General features: G+C 39.1%; 1 protein-coding gene across 1 annotated transcript in view; it reads right to left on the bottom strand.

Moving 5' to 3' along the window:
* LOC119428750 (activin receptor type-2A) overlaps window positions 1-19,349 on the bottom strand; it is a gene marked incomplete in the record, with an annotated part of 87,349 nt that overhangs the window by 32,016 nt on the left and 35,984 nt on the right. The window contains 2 exon segments of the mRNA XM_037696427.1: window positions 5,191-5,348; window positions 8,635-8,842. Coding sequence (XP_037552355.1) covers window positions 5,191-5,348; window positions 8,635-8,842 — 366 coding nt within the window.

The raw sequence follows: 19,349 nt of genomic DNA, 5'->3' as shown, positions 1-19,349 counted from the left end.
TCATTGATGAGATGAGCACCCTGCCGTGGCAAGCTAACTAACTAGGGGAAACACTGTACCGGTATACTTTAAACGTAGCAGTCATTGTACTGTGTTGTTTCCTGAAACTGGATTGATGGAGAGTATATATATATATATATATATATATATATATATATATAGTAAGAATATATGTATATTTTATTATATACATATAATCTCTCAGATCGGAGGCAATGTGCTCAACATAACAGTACTTCTTCCAGTTATTTAACAGTTAACAATGGTGTACCACAAGGTTCTGTCTTAGGACTATTCCTTTTCACAATCTACATAAATAATGTATCAGATCATTCATGATGCATCCCTACATTTCTATGTCAACGAAATGGTTGTTTATTGTCAAGCTAGAACAGTTGCTAAGGTTTTCCAGCTTTTACAGTGTGCATTCGACATCATGCATCATAGATTTCTTCTGTCTCAAACTTCTGCTAAATACTGATAAAACCAAAGGGATGTTGTTTGCAAACAGGTCCCGGCAGTCCTTCCTTCTATCTTATCTATGAACAGTGTTCCTATTGAGTTTGTTGATTCTTATAAATACTTGGGTATCCTGGTCGAGTCGCATCTCTCTTTTAAGCCTGATGTCAAAAACTTAGTAAAGAAACTGAAAGGTTTCTTTTTCTTTTTTCTGAGTTTCTTTTTCAGAAATAGATCTTGTCTAACTCTGAATGTTAGGAAACACCTTGTAACTGCAACTTTCCTTCTGTCCATCGACTACAGTGACATTATTTACATGAATGCTCCTACAAGCACCCTGCAGATGTTGGATGTTGTCTACCACGGTGAACTAAGATTCATAACTGGCTGTAACTACCGTACCCATCACTGCACCCTGTATTCACTGGTTAACTCAGTGCTTCTCAATTATTTTCGGTTACGCCCCCCCTGGAAAAAATAAACAACCCCCCCCCCCCCCCCCCAAACTCTCCGCCGCAACTGTAAATAGTATAATTTTTCTATAAAATTGTTATAAGTACACCTCTACATAACATTGTATCCTTATTAACATTAAATGAAAAAAGATAGAAATACAGATCAACTTACAACAAAGATTATTAACATTGTTTTATAGTCTGTAACAGAAAAGACTTCAAGTGCATCAATTTGCCTGAAAAAAAACTCTATCCTTATTTAAACTGTAAGCATTTTTGACCATTTGATACTGAACAATCAAATTAAATACAATCAATAAATAAAAATAAATTCAAATTGATCAGCAACATTTTAAGTCAGGAGTGTTCTATACAACACTTTGACCTACAAAACAAAAATGAATAAAACAATTTGTGCTGATTTTTTTTTTTTTATTATCAAAATGAGGAAGTCAGGATTAATGGCTACAATGAGCACGTTTTGCAGCGCACAGCTTTTTGAAGCTTGAAACATGATCCTGCAGCTCTCAGCTCCTGCTCAATGTTTAGCTGGACCTGGTCTCAGTGCAGCATAGAAGTCGCAAAAAGTGCAAGAGCGAGCGGGCTGGGGGTGTGTGTGTGTGTGTGTGTGTGTGTGTGGGGGGGGGTTGTCCAGGGGAACACGCTCACAAGAGAAGAACCTGACAAGTTGTTTAACGACATAAAATATATTTTGTTAGCAAAGAATAGAGTCCTAACATTTGTTAAACATACGTTTTTTCCAACAAATAAAAAAAAAAACATCAAACTTGTGCTTTGACAATCGATAAAACTAAAAAATGTCAATGTGAAAGAGGAAAGAGGGGGCAGGTGTCGCTCTCGCTTTGAGTTTATACTCTTTGTTGCATGCGCGCTGTGCGTGAAATGTGTCCAGAGCGGAGGATTTGTTAGCAAAGAATAGAGTCCTAACATTTATTAAACATTACTTCTGTGTTTAAAAAAAACCCATCAAAATGGTGCTTTGACAAACTAAAAAACAAACAAAAAATGTTAAAAGCGAAAGAGGAAGAGGGGCAGGTAACGCATGCTTTTTTTTTTTTTTAGGTCCAGAGAGTTTTTAAATAAAAAAATCAAGTATTGGGCTTCTTTCTTGTAGTGCAAAACAGTGCAAAAGAGATCAAATGTAGTTTTAGCCATATGTTTTAAACAAAAGAATGTTGTTAACTCTTAACATTTTCCAGTATTCTCACTTAATAAATGAACAGCAACAGAGCAGCAACTAAAAACACTTCACCCTCCAACCCTCTAGTGGGCGCCTTCTTCCGCTTTAATGGAGAGCTGACACAAAATGAGTCTGTGGCTTTGACCAGAGGGTCTCGCAGTAAAATCACAACACAGCGTTCTTTTCACAGATCAGAGAGCAGGTTTCTTTAAAGCTGACCAGCGATTACTTTAACTTTCGACCGAAAAAAAAACAACTTTCGACGGAACACAGCGTTTTGCGCATACGTCAGAATACGGCAACACTACGGCAAGCCGGCTGTAGTTAGCTTGTAGCTACTTAGCCCTCGAAGAAATGACTAACACCACTTGCGCAGTTTTCAACTAAAAAAAGTAACGATTAAATCTGACAACTCTGATTTTACTTCAGACACAGCGGTTAGCTGGTAAAAGACAGATCTCTATCGTAGGCTAAATTTCAATCGTTTCTACCGTGTACCGTATATATCGCGCATTCCTAGTGCACACGCACGTGCACACACATGAACACAGCAGGATTAGAAGATCCATCTAATGACATAACACAATCCTCCTGCCAAAAATAACAGAGCTCTGCACTGTTCCACTCTGCAGCGGTGGCCGGGTGACGCCTACTGGCTCAGCCCGCCCTCCCGTTGCAAGGTGACGGTGCTGTCAAAGTGCTCAGACGCCGTCCGCTGCCACCACCAAAGGGGGTGGGAGGGGTTTGCGGGTATGGGGCTGCAACAGCTGTGCCGCGGGCCTCTCGGGGTGTCTGTGAAGAGTGTTTCACTACAGGCTGTCTGCAGGTTTCTCACAGTCAAATTCAAAAGGAACACAAAGAGACAGATGAGCCTGTTAGCTGGGAAGTGTTAAGTGCAAGGACAGCAAAGGAGGAGGGGGGAAAACAGTTGGCGAAAACACTCTACACTTGGTGCTGCTTCTCATATATCTCCAGGAGACTGAGAAACACCAGTCGGATAATTGCATATTTAAAATAATACACATCATGGGTCTCTCTATACACTTTTTAGTTTTGATGACTCTTCTTCAGCTTATTAAGACTGATGATATTAATATGAAGATTCTGTGAAATCTGTGGGATTCCTTGGATACATAATTTTAACTGGCATTTTATAACGTATGTGAATGTTTATGTGCAATGCCTTGATGTTATAATGTTTGGAACTATATAAATAAACAGAATTGAACTGGTTCAGAACTCAGACTTGTTCATTCAACCTTTTATAACTGGTACCAGGAAGGGAAACAGAATCGGTCTTATGTTATCTCTCCAAGACTTCTATAAAAATAGTTTGTTTTTAAGGCTTTTCAAAGCCTGACGCCTAAATATTTATGTGACCTAACACAATGGTTCCCAACCATGGTCCCTGAGGAACACCATCCTGCATGTTTTAGTTGTTTTCCTGCTTTGACACACCTGATTCAAATGAATGGGTGATTAACCAGCTTCTGCAGAACTTGAGGAAATAATGCCCATCTCTATTCCCCACCTAACATGGTCAATTTTGTGTTTGTGTGTGTGGGTTGGGGGGGGAGATAACTAAATTTTCCCACAAATCTTGATCAAGACTTTGTATTTTTAAAACTGTCAGGTTTGTCAGAAGTCACTCACTGGTTATAGGTGCTCATTTTGAAGGTAAACCTTAAAAACACTTTAGTTACTAAAGTGAATAATGGTGCACCACAAGGCTCAGTATTAAGTACCACCCTCTTCACAATCTAGATAAGTAATGTAGATCAGATCATTCCGGATGAATGCCTACATTTCTATGCCGACGACAGTTGTTTATTGTCGAGCTAAAAGAGTTGCTAAGTTTTTCCATCTTTTACAGTCTGCATTCAACATCATCCAGTCAAATTTGTTCCGTCTCAAACTGGTGCTAAATGCTGATAAAGCCAAAGGGATGTTGTTTTCAAACAGGAAGTTGGTACCAGCAGTCCTTCCTTCTATCTTATCTATGAACGGTGTTCCTATGGAGTTTGTCGATTCTTACCAATACGTGGGACTTTTGATCGATGCACCTCTCTCTTTTAAGTCTCACATCAAAAACTTGGTAAAAAAATTGCAAGTAAAAGTGGGTTTCTTTTTCAGAAATAGATCCTGTCTAAATCTGAATGATAGGAAACACCTTGTAAATGCTACTTTCCTTCGTTCCATTGACTATGGTGACATTATTTACATGAATGATCCTGCAAGCATCTTACAGATGTTAGATGCTGTCTATCACGGTGTGTTAAAATTCATAACTGGCTGTAACTACCGTACCCATCATTGCACCCTGTATTCATTGGTCAACTGGTCATCATTAACTTCATGCAGACTCTCACACTGGTACATTTTCATGTTTAAATCACTTCTTGGTCTGCTGCCTTCATACATCTCCTCCTACATGTCACATCATCAATGCAGCTACAGCGTGCGCTCTCAAGACATCATTACTCGCAGTGTCCCATCAGTGCGGACTGAATTGGGCAAAGGGGCCTTCTCCTACTCCGCTCCTGTTTCCTGGAACACCTTGCAAAAAGATCTGAAGCTCTCGACTTTGACCTCCCTAAGAGATTTTAAACTACTGTTAAACTCAATGCAAAAACCTATGCAGACATGCTCCTGTTTTTAATATCTTACACTGTTTTATAATGTAACATGTTGTTTATTGTGTTTTATATCACTGATTTTATATACTTTTCATGTTATATGTTTTCATACAAACGTTTATTGTTCTGTGTACCTCATTTAAGCTTTTTGTTAAAAACAGGTCTCTCTTGTAAACGAGTCCTCGTGACTCAGTGAGACTAACCTGTATAAATAAAGGTTAAATGAATGAAAAACCTGGCAACTAACAACACAGCAAATAAAAAAAAAAACCCTAAGCAGAAAGCAGAAGGGGTGTTGTACTCAGCACTGAAACAAAGGTGGCTCCCTTGTAAAGATGATACATGTACTGTATGTAGGAATTAAATGAACTGCATGACTGTAATCGACGGCAGTGGCTGTAACTCTCCGTGGTACACTGCTGTGTTGGGCTGTACGTACTGTAGGCGGTTGAATGGCGCGGGTCGCTCTGAGTATCGCTCTGAGTGTCGCTCTGTGGGTCGCTCAGCGGGGCGTACATGAACCTCTCGTTGCACTTGTTGCCTTCACAGCAGCAGAAGAAAACGTTGGGACTCTCTTTCCTCTCCACACACTCGTTGCTGTGGAGGACATGGAAGGAGGAAATCAGAAACATAAACGGCAAAACGACAACACCGGGGCAGATCATGTTTTTCCAACGCGCATACAATTTCAAAGAGATGACGTTAGGCCAAAAGCATGAACACACACCGCTCATGCACACTCTCCTCTTCCATTCCCCCACAGCCGCAGAGGACAATGAAACAAAGCATTTATTAAATAACTCTTACGCATGCCAATATGGATGCAAACAAACACAAATGCACAACAGAACACACACACACACTCCCTCTCAATTTCACTCTCACTCAGTCATCAGATAAAAGCCAAAGGAAGTGGCAGCCGCCCTCGACTTGCTCTGCGCTCTCCAGGGAGGCCAGGCGGCGCCGTCTGAGCAGAGGTACCCAAACTGAGCACGCTCCAAACCCTACTGCAGCTTCATCAACAACGAATAAAAACCACTACTTCAAACCAGCGTCTGAACATCTGAGGCTCCAACATCGATAAACCCCGAGAAGACAAATTCATTAAAAGTGTGCTTCAAGACGTTTAGATTGAATTCAATTGAAATAGCGTTGAAGAGAATTATTTTTGTTTTGTTTTGTCATTCACCGTTTCTGTAATCGTGTGAATGTTCATGAAGCATTCGCTCTGTTGTGATCCATTTGTCTTCTGTACATTTTTCAGCATCTTTCTCGTTCCACAGTTTTGGTGCTATTTCAACAAATCATAAATCAAAACATTCAGGTCTTTCAGGAAAAGGGTGCTATGACTATAGGTGTTGGTGCGACTTTAGCTTTTTGAAATATTTAGCCTTTTCTGCCACTTTTTTCCTCATAGAAAATTAACTGAGCTCATTTTATTGTGTTTTAAATTGAGTTTTTAATTAATTGTGTGCTTGGCTTTGTAGATTTTTTTTATGCTCTCTTTTATCTTGTTTTTAAGTTATGTTCAGAACTTTTGTTTCAGCTGTGGCTGTGTTAAAGCGCTTTATAAATAAAGTTGAGGATGATGATGATGATGAAATTTAAACTTTTTTTTCTGCCACCTTGTCCTTTCAACTTATTTACACAAGTTTCAGCTTCGTCTGCTATTTCAGCTACTATTTAGCTGTTTTTATGCCAATTTAGCTTTTTTGGCTAATTCCCCTTTATTGCAATAATTTCAACGTTTTTCAGCCCAATTCAGCAAAAATGTGCTCTCTACTACCTTCTGGCAATTTAAGTTTCTTTCTGCCTTTTCAGCTGATTTTTTCCCCCTTTCAAATAATTTCTACTTTTTTGTGCTCATTTCTGCTTCTTTCAGCCTAACGTGTTCTTCTGCTCTCTTCTGCTAATTTACGCTTGTTCTACCTTTTCAGCAACCTTTTTTTTTTTTTTTTAGCATTTTTTAGCTAATTTCAGCTGTTTTCTGATAAATTCAAGATTTTAAAGGAATTTCTGCTACTTTCAGCTTAATTAACTTGCTTATGCTCATTTTAGCTTGTTATGCTCCTTTCTGCTTATTTCTGCTAGAATTAGCTTTTCCTGCTATTTCAGCTACTATTTAGCTGTTTTACGCTAATTTTAGCATTTTTAGCTAATTCCATTTGTTTAGCTCAATTCAGCTCTTTCTGGTTCCTTCTGATAGTTTAAGGTTCTTTCTGACTTTTCAGCTACATTTCAGCTATTTTGTTGTTGTTGCTAATTTCAGCCTTTTTAGCTAATTTCCTACCTTTTCTTTTACTAATTTCTGCTAATTTTAACCTAATTCAGCAAGTATGTGTTCTTTATGCTTTCTTTTGGTTTACGTTTGTTTTTCCATTTCAGCTACATTTTTGCATGTTTTTAGCTTATTTCAGCTGTTTTCCAGCATGTTCTTTTACAATAAGTAGTCACAATGAATTTTCGCGGGAAATGCAATTTCTCTAGTTAAAATGTAGCCTTGTGTGGGTCTTTCTGAAAGAAAGCACACGGAAAGACAAAAAAAAACTTGCTCAAATTGTAATTATGATGTTCTGCTTGTTCTAGAACATCCATCACCGCCGCTGCGTCCTGCAGGTAATAAACCTACAGCTGTTTAGCCAAAACACGGTGCTTTGCTGGATGGATGCACGGGTGTCGTTTCACAGCGAGCTAATGGAGTCAGACGTATCTATTGCACATCGGAGCGAGCAGCAGGTCTGAGCGCTGAAGCTTCCCTGAACTGGAGAGGGTGCTTAAGAAGCACAATTACTCAGGCGTGGGCTCTTTTTATTTGTTGTTTAAAGCAAAACTGCTGTGAAACTATCAACAGTAAGAAGTTCAACTCTTTGATTGTTGGCGATCTACTTTTTTCTACTGAATACTGAGTAGCATCAATTTTTTATTACCTATAAGTACTCATTAAATTATAATGAGCTATACCTTCCTCCTCCTCCTGCTTCTCTAATTTCTGCTTGTTCTGCTCCTTGCAGTTTATTTCTGCAAGTTTCAGCTTTTTCTACTATTTCAGCTACTATTTAACAGTTTTTAATGTGAATTTTAGCTTTTTCAGCTAATTCGACAATTTTTTTTCAGTTTCAACTTTTTTTTTTTCCCCTAATTCATCAAAACTGTGCTCTCTCCACTTCCTTCTGGTAATTTACATTCCTCTCTGCATTTTTAGATACTTTTCAGCTGTTTGTTTGGTTTTTTGGCATAATTTCAGCTTTTTTCAGATAATTTCCTATTTTTTGTGCTAATTTCTGCTTCTTTCAGCAAACGTGTTCTTTCTGCTTTCATCTGCAAATTTAAGCAGAAAACTAACCTTGTAGGCATTTTTTTTAGCTAGTTTCAGCTGTTTTGAGATACATTTTTAAGTTTTTCATAATTTCTTCTATTTCAGCCTAATTAACTTATTTACGCTAATTTCAGCTTGTTATGCTCCTTTCAGCTTAATTATGCTAGTATCAGCCACTTCTGCTAATTCAGCTACTACTTAGCTGTTTTTATGCTAATTTTAACTTTTTCAGCTAATTCCACATTTTTTAGCTCATTTCATCTCTTCCTTCTAGTAGTTTAAGCTTCTTTCTGCCTTTCAGCTACTTTTACGCTATTTTTTTCTAATTTCAGCTTTTTTAGCTAATTTCCTAATTTTTGTGCTGATTTATGTTTATTTAAACCTATTTCAGCAAATATGTGTTCTTTCTGCTTTCTTCTGCTTGTTCTTCCATTTCAGCCACATTTCAGAATGCTTTTTTTATAGCTAATTTCAGCTGTTTTTCTGCAATTTCTTCAGCAATAAGCATTCATACTGCATTTTTGCTGGAAATGCAATTTATCTTGTTTAATCTGAATTCCAGCGTACCTGTCGTAGCAGTTGACGTCATCCAGCCAGCAGCCCTGCCTGACGATCTCAATAGTGCCCGATAAGTTCTTCCACGAGGCGAAGCAGTGCCGCCGCTTGTTCTTCTCGTCATAGCAGTGTTCGACATTGCTGCGGTTACTCCAGTCCTTCTCCCAGCTGGAGTTGTAGAAGACGCATTCCTGCGTCTCAGAACGTCCCAGGATGGCCCCTGACGAGGAAGAAAAAGAGTCTCCTTTAATGTCAAGATGGCAAACAGAAGATTTCCCTGTAGAAGATTAAATTACAGCAAACAAAGTCCAGCATCTCATCAGGTTTAGCATCAAAAACTTAAAGAAGCAGTTCATGTAAAAGGTGTTTTATTTCAGTTTTGTTTGAACAACCAGAAGGACGTTTCATTATTGCTTCAAAAGTTGTGAAAGCTGAATGACTTTGTTGAAATTTGCTGAAGAAGCTGAAGCCTAACTGTTCCAAGGTATAAAAAAAAGGCAGTACAGAAAGAAAAATAACCAGAATTAAACTGACCAATAAAAACAGCTAACACAAGAACAGTAGGTAAAAGCTAAGACTAGCTAGACAGTAGCAAAAAGCAAAAAAAAAGTTTAAAAGAACAAACTAGCTTAGCACTGAATAACTTTGCTGAAGAAGCTGAAACTGGGCTGGTAAAGTTAAAACAAGCAGAATAGAACAAAAACAAACTAAAGCATAAAGTAAAACTTAGTAAACTAGTAGCCAAAATGGCCAATATATTAAATTTGTAAACCAGTAGCTAAAAGCTAAATTTTGCACAACTGTGGTAAAAAAAATAATAAATAAGCAAACAAAGCTTAAACAAATAGCAAAATAAAAGCTGAACATTCCAAAACTGTGGCTAAAAGCTACAATTATAAAATAGAAGCTAAAAGCAGAAAAACTGTAGCTAAAAGGAACATGGTAGCTTAAAGTTGTAGAGCAGTTGATAAGAGCTAACTATAAAAAGTAGCTAAAGCTATATGTAGCAGAGCAGTAGCTAAAGTCCAAGCATAGCAGAGCAGAAGCTAAAAACAAAATAATATAGCAGTGTTTTTTATACAAGCGGGTCACCCCGCCCCTTCAACAGAACCGAAACCCCCACCCCCTCAACAACTGTCGTATTGATGTAGCGCGGGGTGCAATACAAATGTGCTAGCAAAAATGCTACTGACGTACCGCAAGGAACATTATAGTTTAAAGTTGTAGAACAGTAGCTAAGAGCTAACTACAAAAAAGTAGCTAAAGCTATATGTAGTAGAACAGTTGCTAAAGTACAAACAGAGCAGAGCAGTAACTAAAAACAAAATAACAAAGCAGTGTTTCCCCTACCATTCTACAAGTGGGTCGCCCCGCCCTGTCAACAGAACCGAAACACCCCCTCCACAAACACAACTGTCAGTATTGATGTAGCGCAGGGCACAGTACAAACGCGCTAGCAAAAATGCTACTGGCGTACAGCTCATCATCTCCCCCACTCTGCAACCCACCACCCTCTGTGGTCGATAAAAAACAGCAGCAACGTAGCGCTAAGCTAGCAGGCGGGCAACATAGACGTGACTCCGTCCCGTCGTCTTCCACCCCACTGCACTATCAACAAAAATAATATACGACGAGAGCCCTGCTAAGGGAACTGATCTAGGGGAAACAGTGCATAGGACAATAATAGACGAAGTATGCTAAAAGAAAATAACATATTTCTGTAGTATTGATTTTTAAATAAAATAAAAATTATATGAAAAGTATAAAAGCTACATATACCAAAGGTATTACAATAATACCACGCTGAACGTTTCGTCATACGAATGATTAAAAAAAGCACAAGTATGTGAAAGAAGTTTCATTGCAATAAAATGTACGGAAGAGACAGCAAACTGGAAAACAAAAGCAACCATAATTTTCCTCTCTGGTGCTTTTCTATCTACATTCAGAGTCAGTCAACGACGAGCAATAAAATCCAGCCAGGATTTTCAGCCAGACTGAAGGTTACAAAGGGACAGAGGACTTCAATTCAGCTCACAAACACAAAGCCAGGCTGCTTCCTTCCCCGCCAAAATAAAAAGGCTTCTGGTTTCTTGTCGATCGACGCAGGCAGCAGGTTTTCGCAAACTGATATCCAGAGGGGAAAAACAGCGTGACAGCTCGTCAGTTTAGCATTTCTGCAGCTGCCTTCTCTTCACGTGTCAGAGAGTTGTTCTAGTTTAGACTGCTGACAAAACCAGGGATGGTCAGAATTAATTTATTGCAGACTGCTTCCTGCATATACTAAAGCAGAATGCTAAGCTAAGCAGCTACTGCAGTACTTTCTATTTTATGGATACCAATGGAAAAACTGGTTCCCTGACAACAACAAAAAAAGGTGCACCTTTTGTGTAAAATCTTTAACTTGCAAAAAAAAAAAAAAAAAGAAGTCCAAAAAGGCCTCAGAAAATGACTGCACTTTTCTCCAGCCCTGCGGCCGTCATTATACAACCTTCAGCTCAAATGAAAATAGTAGAAGAGGCCTGAATCTGAATAACACCCACTGAGCTTTGTGAGGTCTCAAGTGTTAAAATCGTTCTGTTGTTCCAGGTAAACGCTGTTCTTGGGGGGCTCTTACGTGTGATTACTGAGGTTTGGAGCGTGCGGGATGAAAATAGAGTGACACTAACCAGAGCAAACACTTCAGAGCTTTAAGCAGAACGTTATCTACAAAATGGCTGTTACTGTTTGCTTAAACCAGGTTAATTCCCCGTACGAGCCTCGTTTTTTTAAATTGTCCCTCGCATTTAGGATTTAGGACTGTTTTTTTGTCTTTAAATGTCTCGAAAGAGCTCTGTAAATTGCCACACAAGTGCAGAACAATAGAACGTAGAAAACTGCATTTCCTGCGAAAATGCAGTATGAATGCTTAATGCAGAAGAACTTGCTGAGAGAAAGCTGAAATTAGCTAAAAACATGCAGAAATGTAGCTGAAATGAAAGAAAGAGCCTCAGGTCTTTCTTGTAAATGAGTCCCCGAGGCTCAATGGGATTAACCTGTATAAATAAAGGTTGAATGAAAAGTTAGCAGAAGAAAGCAGAAAGAACACATATGCCGAATTAGGTTTACATAGGCAGAAATGGGAACAAAAATTGGGAAATCACCTAAAAAAAAGGGCAAAAATTTGCTAAAAATATCTAAAAAGTAGCTGAAAAGGCAGAAAGAAGCTTCACATGCGAGGGAAGAGGAAAGAGCAGAACTTATCTAAAAAAAAAAAAAAAAATTTTTAAATCGAATTAGCTGAAAAGACTAAAATTTGCATAAAAACAGCTAAATAGCAGCTGAAATGGCAGAAAAAGCTGAAACTAGCTGAAAAAGCTGAAAGGATCGTAACAAGCTGAAATTAGTATAATTAAGTTAATCAGGCTGAAAGCAGGAATTACCAAGAAAACTTGAATATTTCTGAAAACAGCTGAAATTAGCTAAAACATTTTTTAAGGTAGCTGAAAAGATAGAACAAGCTTAAATTAGCATAAAAAGCAGAAAGAACATGTTTGCCCAATTAGGCTGAAAGAAGCAGAAATGAGTACAAAATGTAGAAATTATCTGAAAAAAGCTGGAAATTAGAAAGAAACTGCTGAAAAGTAGCTAAAAAAAAGCAGAAAGAAGCTGAAGGAAGTGGAGAGAGCACATTTTTGCTGAATTAGGCTTAAAAAAGTTTAAATGAGTGCAAAAAATGGGGAATTAGCCGAAAACGCTTAAATTAGTATAAAACAGCTAAATAGCAGCTGAAATAGCAGAAAAAGCTGAAACGTGCAGAAATAAGCTGAAAGGAGCGTAACAAGCTGACATTAGCAGAAAGAAGTTAGAAGCACAAAAATGTTGTAGTTAGCAGAAAGAATCTGAAAGGAAACCAAAACAGCTGGAAAAACAGCTGAAAGTAGCTGAATTTTTTTTTTAGATTTGCACAAGGAAGCTGAAAGACGCTGAACCAGAACAAAACGTGAAAGGAGCAGTAAAAGGTTGTAAACACATCTAAACATTTAAAGGATGTAAAATGAGCTCAATTCATTTTCTATTAGATGTCAGAAAAGGCTAAATATTTCAAAAAGCTAAAGTTGCACCAATACCAAAAGTCATAGCAGGATTGTCCGAACGTTTTGATATGATTTTGTTGACATAGCTTGAAAACTGCAGGTTGAGAATCGCGTCGAAAAATGTACAGAAGAAAAATGGATCACAACAGTGTGAATGCTTCATAAGTGTTCACACAAAAAATACTTGTCTAATTTATTTAACAAGCACTCCACCGGAAAAGAGGGGCATCTTGGATGTGGTAAAAAAAACAACAACAACAGTTTAAGCTTCAGTTTTGAAAGTTAATAAATAAATAAAATAAAAAAACATGATGTCTTGCTTTTCAACAGTATTAACAGCTGCAGAGAGCCAAGCGGCTACTTCCCTGGCAGACGAGGTCACTCTGCCTCTTAGCGCGCCTGACGGCATTTCTCTCTCGTCAAATCCATTTACCATGAAGCCGAGGAGCGTTTCGCAGCAACAGGTGCAGCTGTGAGCCGCTGCCTGCATGGCTTGAGAGCAGAGGGTTGAAGTGAAGGTGGGAAAACGCAGAAATAATTGGAAGTGGAGGCAGTCGTGTACTCTGTGAAAGAAAAAGTGGAGGCGCCAAGAAAAGAAACGTGGGAGGATGATCTCATCATACAAGTCATCTGTTATCACCTGCCGCCGAAGGCAAAGCAATAATGTTTGCTTGTCTGTACCGTTAGCAAAATATCTCATCAACAACTGTATGGGTTTTAGTGAAACACTGAAAAGACTCCTTGGACATCTTAAACGTCTACAACTGATTTCCTTCTACCATTGAAGTCAACCCAATTCAACATGGATGCTACGGCAAGTCCACCGTAGCCTGCACAAAAATGACTATACCTCAGTGAATTGTACCTTCCATGTACAAGAACAGGTAAATAAATTACAGTAGTCCCTCACTACTTCGTGGTTTGACTTTTGCGAACTCGCTCTATTTTTCAAGGTACGATTGCAAAGGAGAAAAAAAAGTTTACACAACGCACAATTGTCAACGTTGATATTACTCACATGATTGGGACAGTACTGGATACTGTATTGTACAGTAAAAAGTTAACAAAAAAATAAATTACTTCGAACAGGCACCGCCATTTTATAGTTTTCTGTCAATAAGCCTACACTGTATTCCCGCTCATAACAACTACATTTCCCAGAAGCCAACAGGGCCTCGCCCATAAGTCCCGTTTCCTTCTGCTGAAATACTAGGATGAAAGTTATGAGCTGATTGGAAAAAGTTTGGCACTTATTACAATGACTTCGGCGCCCAGTGGATGCACAGAGCCATACAGAACCCACCGAACTGGACCTCCAACCCAATCAGTGAATCTTGAAAGCTGGTAGCCGGCCCATGAGGACTTCCGAGCAGGATGCGCGACGCCGAACATCTGGCGCTCCATCCGGAGCCCCATCCGGAGCCCCATCCGGAGCCCCATCCGGAGCCCCACCCGGAGCCCCATCCGGAGCCCCATCCGGAGCCCACAGAGACTTTTTTTATCTCTTTCAACCAACTCACGATGACCTACGAGTGGGGGCGTGCTGGTAAGTAAAATTTAGTAGCTACATATAAGTATGTTGCAAAAATTAGTAGGTTTAAGAGTTTAGAATATTGATTGTGGGCATCGTTGCTGCAGGGTACGTCTGCAGAAACGGAACCAAATCAGACCGGAACAGAGAGCTGCTGATGTTTTACAGAGTTAATAAGTAAAATTTAGTAGCTACATATACAGTACTGTAGTTATGTTGTTAAAATGATGTAGGTTTAAAAGGTTAGAACATTTCAAGAGTGTGGAAAGGGTTTCTAAAGCCTTAAAATGTATATAAATACTAAAATAAACATAACGTCGATACATCGCAGATTTTCATTTATTGCACTTGGGGGGGGGGGGGGGGTGTTCTGGAACCTAACCCGCACAAAAATATATAATACATTTCTTAACATAAGATGATCTTCATTTAAAGCTCTTGTATGTAAGGGGGCAGGCAATTTAAATTCATTGAAGCAACGTTAAGTCCTTTAATCTTGTTTTATTTTTCCTACACAAAAAATAAAATAAAAGAGTAAAAATAGCTTCTTAAGTTGTGGCAAAATTAACCGGCTGAACTTCTGTCATCACAATGTGCTGACTGTAAAATGCCCCAAAGCAACACACTCACATCCGCAACAGGGATTAAAAGCAGAAAACATGTTGAACAGGAAAGAATGAAAAAAAAAAAAAAGAGCTAAAACGTTGGGTTAGATAACCTCCAGTTGTGTGATGAATTAGATCGGATGTTGGGGAAAATTGCTTTTATTCGTGACGATTGATGGATCTGGGTGATTAGGAATTGTTTATCCGACCACATCTCACCTTCAGGCAGCAAAAAAAAAAAAGGTTTGATCATTGAAGTTCTTACCTTCAAGCAAGCTAAACACGATAGGCTCAATTCGGCTATTTTATCTACTCCAAACAGGGTTTTTATAATCAGCATCCAACTTTTTTTTCCCCCTACTTCCTGTGCGGCGATCAATCCCCTCTTCCAGCCTCGTTAGGAGCCGAAAGCGCTAATGATGGACGTGAAAGTAAAGCGGAAGGTTAGCTCATTAGCTACACAAGGCTTGCCCTGCAATACTTGAAGGCCTGTTTTACATGACTGAAAACGAACGCAGCAGGGCGATGCATTCAATGTCTACAGACCATTAGAGTCGTCGTTAGAACAAAGATGGAGAAGGATAACAGGTAAACAAGGGCTATAAATCCATGTTACTAGAGAGCTAAAGTGAAACTGTTTATGGATGATATCTAACCCGTCCTGCTTACTTTTAGCTGTTTTAATCATTATGGTATCAAAAATATTTAGCTCATTCGGGAAATGGGTGCTATGAATTTTGGTATTCGTAACATTTATGCTTTTTTTTACATTTAACATTTCACTTTTTCCGCTTTATCAATTCTAATGGAATTTTCTTCATTGCGTCTACTTTTACCTTTAAAGTTTTGCTAATTTAGGATTTAGTTACTGTTGGGTTGTTTTAAGGTTTAGATACAGCATATCTAATTTTAGCTTCTGTTCTGCTACTTCAACAAATGTCAGCAGTCATTCAGCGCTCAGCATGCACATTGCAATTAGTTTTCAACTCCCGGCCATTTCATTTTTTTTTTTAATTGGGGGAAAAAAAGCCTAGCATTTCTTGAAGGAATGCACTAGCATGCCGTAGTTTTAAACAAAGGCTTCATGTGATCGATCAGCGCTCAGATCTTTAAGCACCACTCACTGATTTATACACTTTTATGTTTACTATAGATTGCACAATAGCAGTGTTTACCCTACCATTATACAAGCGGGGCACCCCCGCCCAGTCAATGTTACTGAGCGCCTGGACTACCTCCCCCACCACGTCAACAACTGTCGATATTGATGTAGCACAGGGTGCAATATAAAGGCACTAGCAAAAATGCTACCGACTTACCGCTCCGCTCCCCTCTATTGACAATTACCAGCAGCAATGTGGCGCTAAGCTAGCAGGTGGGCAACACAGACGTGACTCTCCCCCCACCCCGTCACAAAAACTAATAATAATACCACGAGCGCCTCGCCAATGGAGATTAACTAGGGGAAACATTGCAATAGGATATATATATAAAAAAAAAAAAACATATTCATCACAGGTTGCTGATCAACATTTAGCATAGATGCCAACTTACTATTGAAAATGTCATAGAAAAGCTAAAGCTGTCAGCATTGTATTTATCACTGGAAATGTATACCCCAATTGATTTCCAAGTCATTACTACAAAGTCATAACTTCAGGTACAGACAGATATTGTTCCGTGTTCAGCAAAGTAAGAATAAAAAACATGAAAATAGATTAATTGCAACACCTTTCTACTACAGGAAGCTATGGAAACTCTACTGAGATAATTGACAGACTACTGAGTCCCTTGAAGAGGCAGCAGAGATTACGGTTGTTTTCACACCTGATAGTCCGGTAGACTCGGTTCGGTTGGGGACCAATATTCATAACATTTTGTTTACATTTGAGCTGGTGCGTTTGCATTCACACTGCACCGTGCAGTCGAGCCAACCTGTTCGAACCAACCTGTTCCTCCACTCGCCTGTGGTGGCGCTGCATCAAGAACTACTGAAAGAAACGACACAAAAACCTCTGAAGAAGACATTTCTTCTTTTTTTTCTTCTGGAAATAAAAACAAAAACTGAGTTGCGCATCAAGTTTTAGAGATTTTAGGAGTTCTATTTTGTCATTTTTCAACAATGGACTCAGCGTGAGTGGACGATGAGGCAGAAGACTGTGGAGAATGTATTTTTTTTCACACAAGGTAGCTGACAGCTCCATATGAGGTAAGAGAAATGCGTGTTTGTTTGCCCTGTGTTGTAGTCCTCTTCCTGCTTGCGGAGCAGTGCCCGTTCTGTTTACATTCGCACTGTACTCGAACCGCGCTAGAGTTTTCTTCTACCGGACTGAGACCTAGGTTTTAGCCCGGGCAAGAGTTCGCCTTTTTGTTCTGCGACGGGCGAGTTTGATGGTGAGTTCACACCTCCCCAAACGAACCGGACTTCCTAGGCAAACGGGCAAGAGTTCGGGACAACAGGGCTGGTGTGAATGCACCCTAACATAGAAGTTCATGCTGAATAATCCAGGTCCATCTGGACGGTTTCTGTTTTTTGTTGAGACGTGTCGTCCTTCATCCTAAGTACTTCATCAGTCAAAGGAGCCACAACAAACTCCATTTTGCTGAGGCTCCTCAGACTGATGAAGTCCTTTGGATGAAGGACAAAACATCTCAACAATAAAAAAGATGAAACCATCCAGATGCCCTGACTGAACGTTGTTAAAGATCAACTAAATTGATTTTTGACATTTGACAATTGATTCAGAATGATCCAAATCTGTGATGTGATGGATCTAAAACAGATTTTAACATCTAATTAGCAACCATCAGTCCAACTATAGTAATATAATTTTGCTCCACCACATGTACCACATGTGGTACGAATGACAATGAAGAATCTCTGACTCTGAACTATAGACGATAAGACAAATAATTTTTGTAGGTGTGTTAAATATTTTTCCTTTTTTATTTTTATATTAGCACGTCACCACAGACAACATCACCATTTTAGTTAGGAATCTTAAGTGGCCATGGCCTAATTGTTTTGGAAAAAACCCCATGGGCAGAAGTGAATAATGCCACTTGAAAGCAAACAAGTTTTCTTTAAGTGTAAAATCAGTAATTGTTAGTTTCATTGCTACGTTAGCATCAGCACCACCCTATTCACCTGGGGCTGTTCATTCTCTTGATGTTTCACTCTGACACACATTTTGATGAACAAAATGAGCCTTGACATTTTCATATGAGAGTTTCATTCCTTCAGACAAAGAGGCTTTATTTTCTTTATTTCCTGGCCGCATGCTTGTGGGTGGAAGCCTCATTCGACGTTCCTTTGAACAATCGCTCCTGTAGGCTTCGACATTATCCTCTTTAGTGAACTTTAGTGAAAGCCGGGGCTCAGCCAGAAGATTGATTCCTCTGCTTCATAGCCACCATACTGCCGGGCAGCTATTGCCCACCTTTGGCACACAGCGCTATAGGTAGCCGGTCTGTATTGTCATCTTGTTTCAGAGCCGTGATTGATTTGGGCTCTTAACGGCTGTATTTACAACAGAGCGTTGTATTTGCAGTTCACATGGCTCCCAGCTCTTTGGGGCACAGTGGAACACTTGAATGGTGCTGTCAAGGTGTTGTAGCTCGCCTTGGCTGGAGAACAAAGATGGCAGGATTGTTCTAGTCTCTTTAAAACTGGGAGCCGTCACACTTAGAAACACATCTGTTGCTGTCATTTTACAAAGGATGTAGCTTGTCTTAATAAGAATCTGCTCCAAGGTTTGGTTTAAGATGAACAGAGCTTAAAGCAGCAATTTATTTCAGTGTTTCAAGTGAGGGAAAAAGATCTGTGGAGGTAGTGATGATGATGATGCTTGTGTTGTAATATACATATATATGTATACCTGGGGTCTACAACCTTTATCACAACTGAATGGATTCTTTATTAATTTGCTTCCGTCTGTCCCATTTTCTTTTTAGAATTTTTCACTCTGGTTTTCTCTATCTGAGGTTCATCCAGAAGTCACTTTTCATAATGCAATTAGAGCAGTACGTGTTTTTTTAGATATGTTTTACACCATGTTGTTGGGGGAAGCCTGTACTTTAAGTCAAACATTTTGAAAAAGGAAAAAAAAAGTTGGTATTTAATGTAATTTTTTTATTGCCTACTGCCAAAAGGAGAAGGGTAGATGACTTCTTCAGACGTCTATGTACTTGTGTGTTTTTGTCTATTGTTAGCAAAACATCACATTAAATGCCCCCAAAATAATAATTTAATGGACATCTTCAGCTGATTGCCTTTGAGAGTCAACATGGATGGAAGCCACAGTTAATTGATCTTAGTCAATTTTCTATGGACAGTCTCAAACCCTTCACAGTATATATATATATATATATATATATATATATATATATATATAGTGGGGCCCCCCGCCCAGTCAACAGAACTGAGCGCCCCGTCTACCAAACCCCACCCCCCACCCCAACCACCTGTCTGCATTGACAAACCGCTAAACTTGCGGCTCGCAATGCAGGTGCACT

Source organism: Nematolebias whitei, chromosome 23, assembly GCF_014905685.2.
Source record: "Nematolebias whitei isolate Nwh7 chromosome 23, NemWhi1, whole genome shotgun sequence".
In the NCBI taxonomy this organism is placed as follows: Eukaryota; Metazoa; Chordata; class Actinopteri; order Cyprinodontiformes; family Rivulidae; genus Nematolebias; species Nematolebias whitei.
This window is presented reverse-complemented; position numbering and strand designations above follow the sequence as displayed.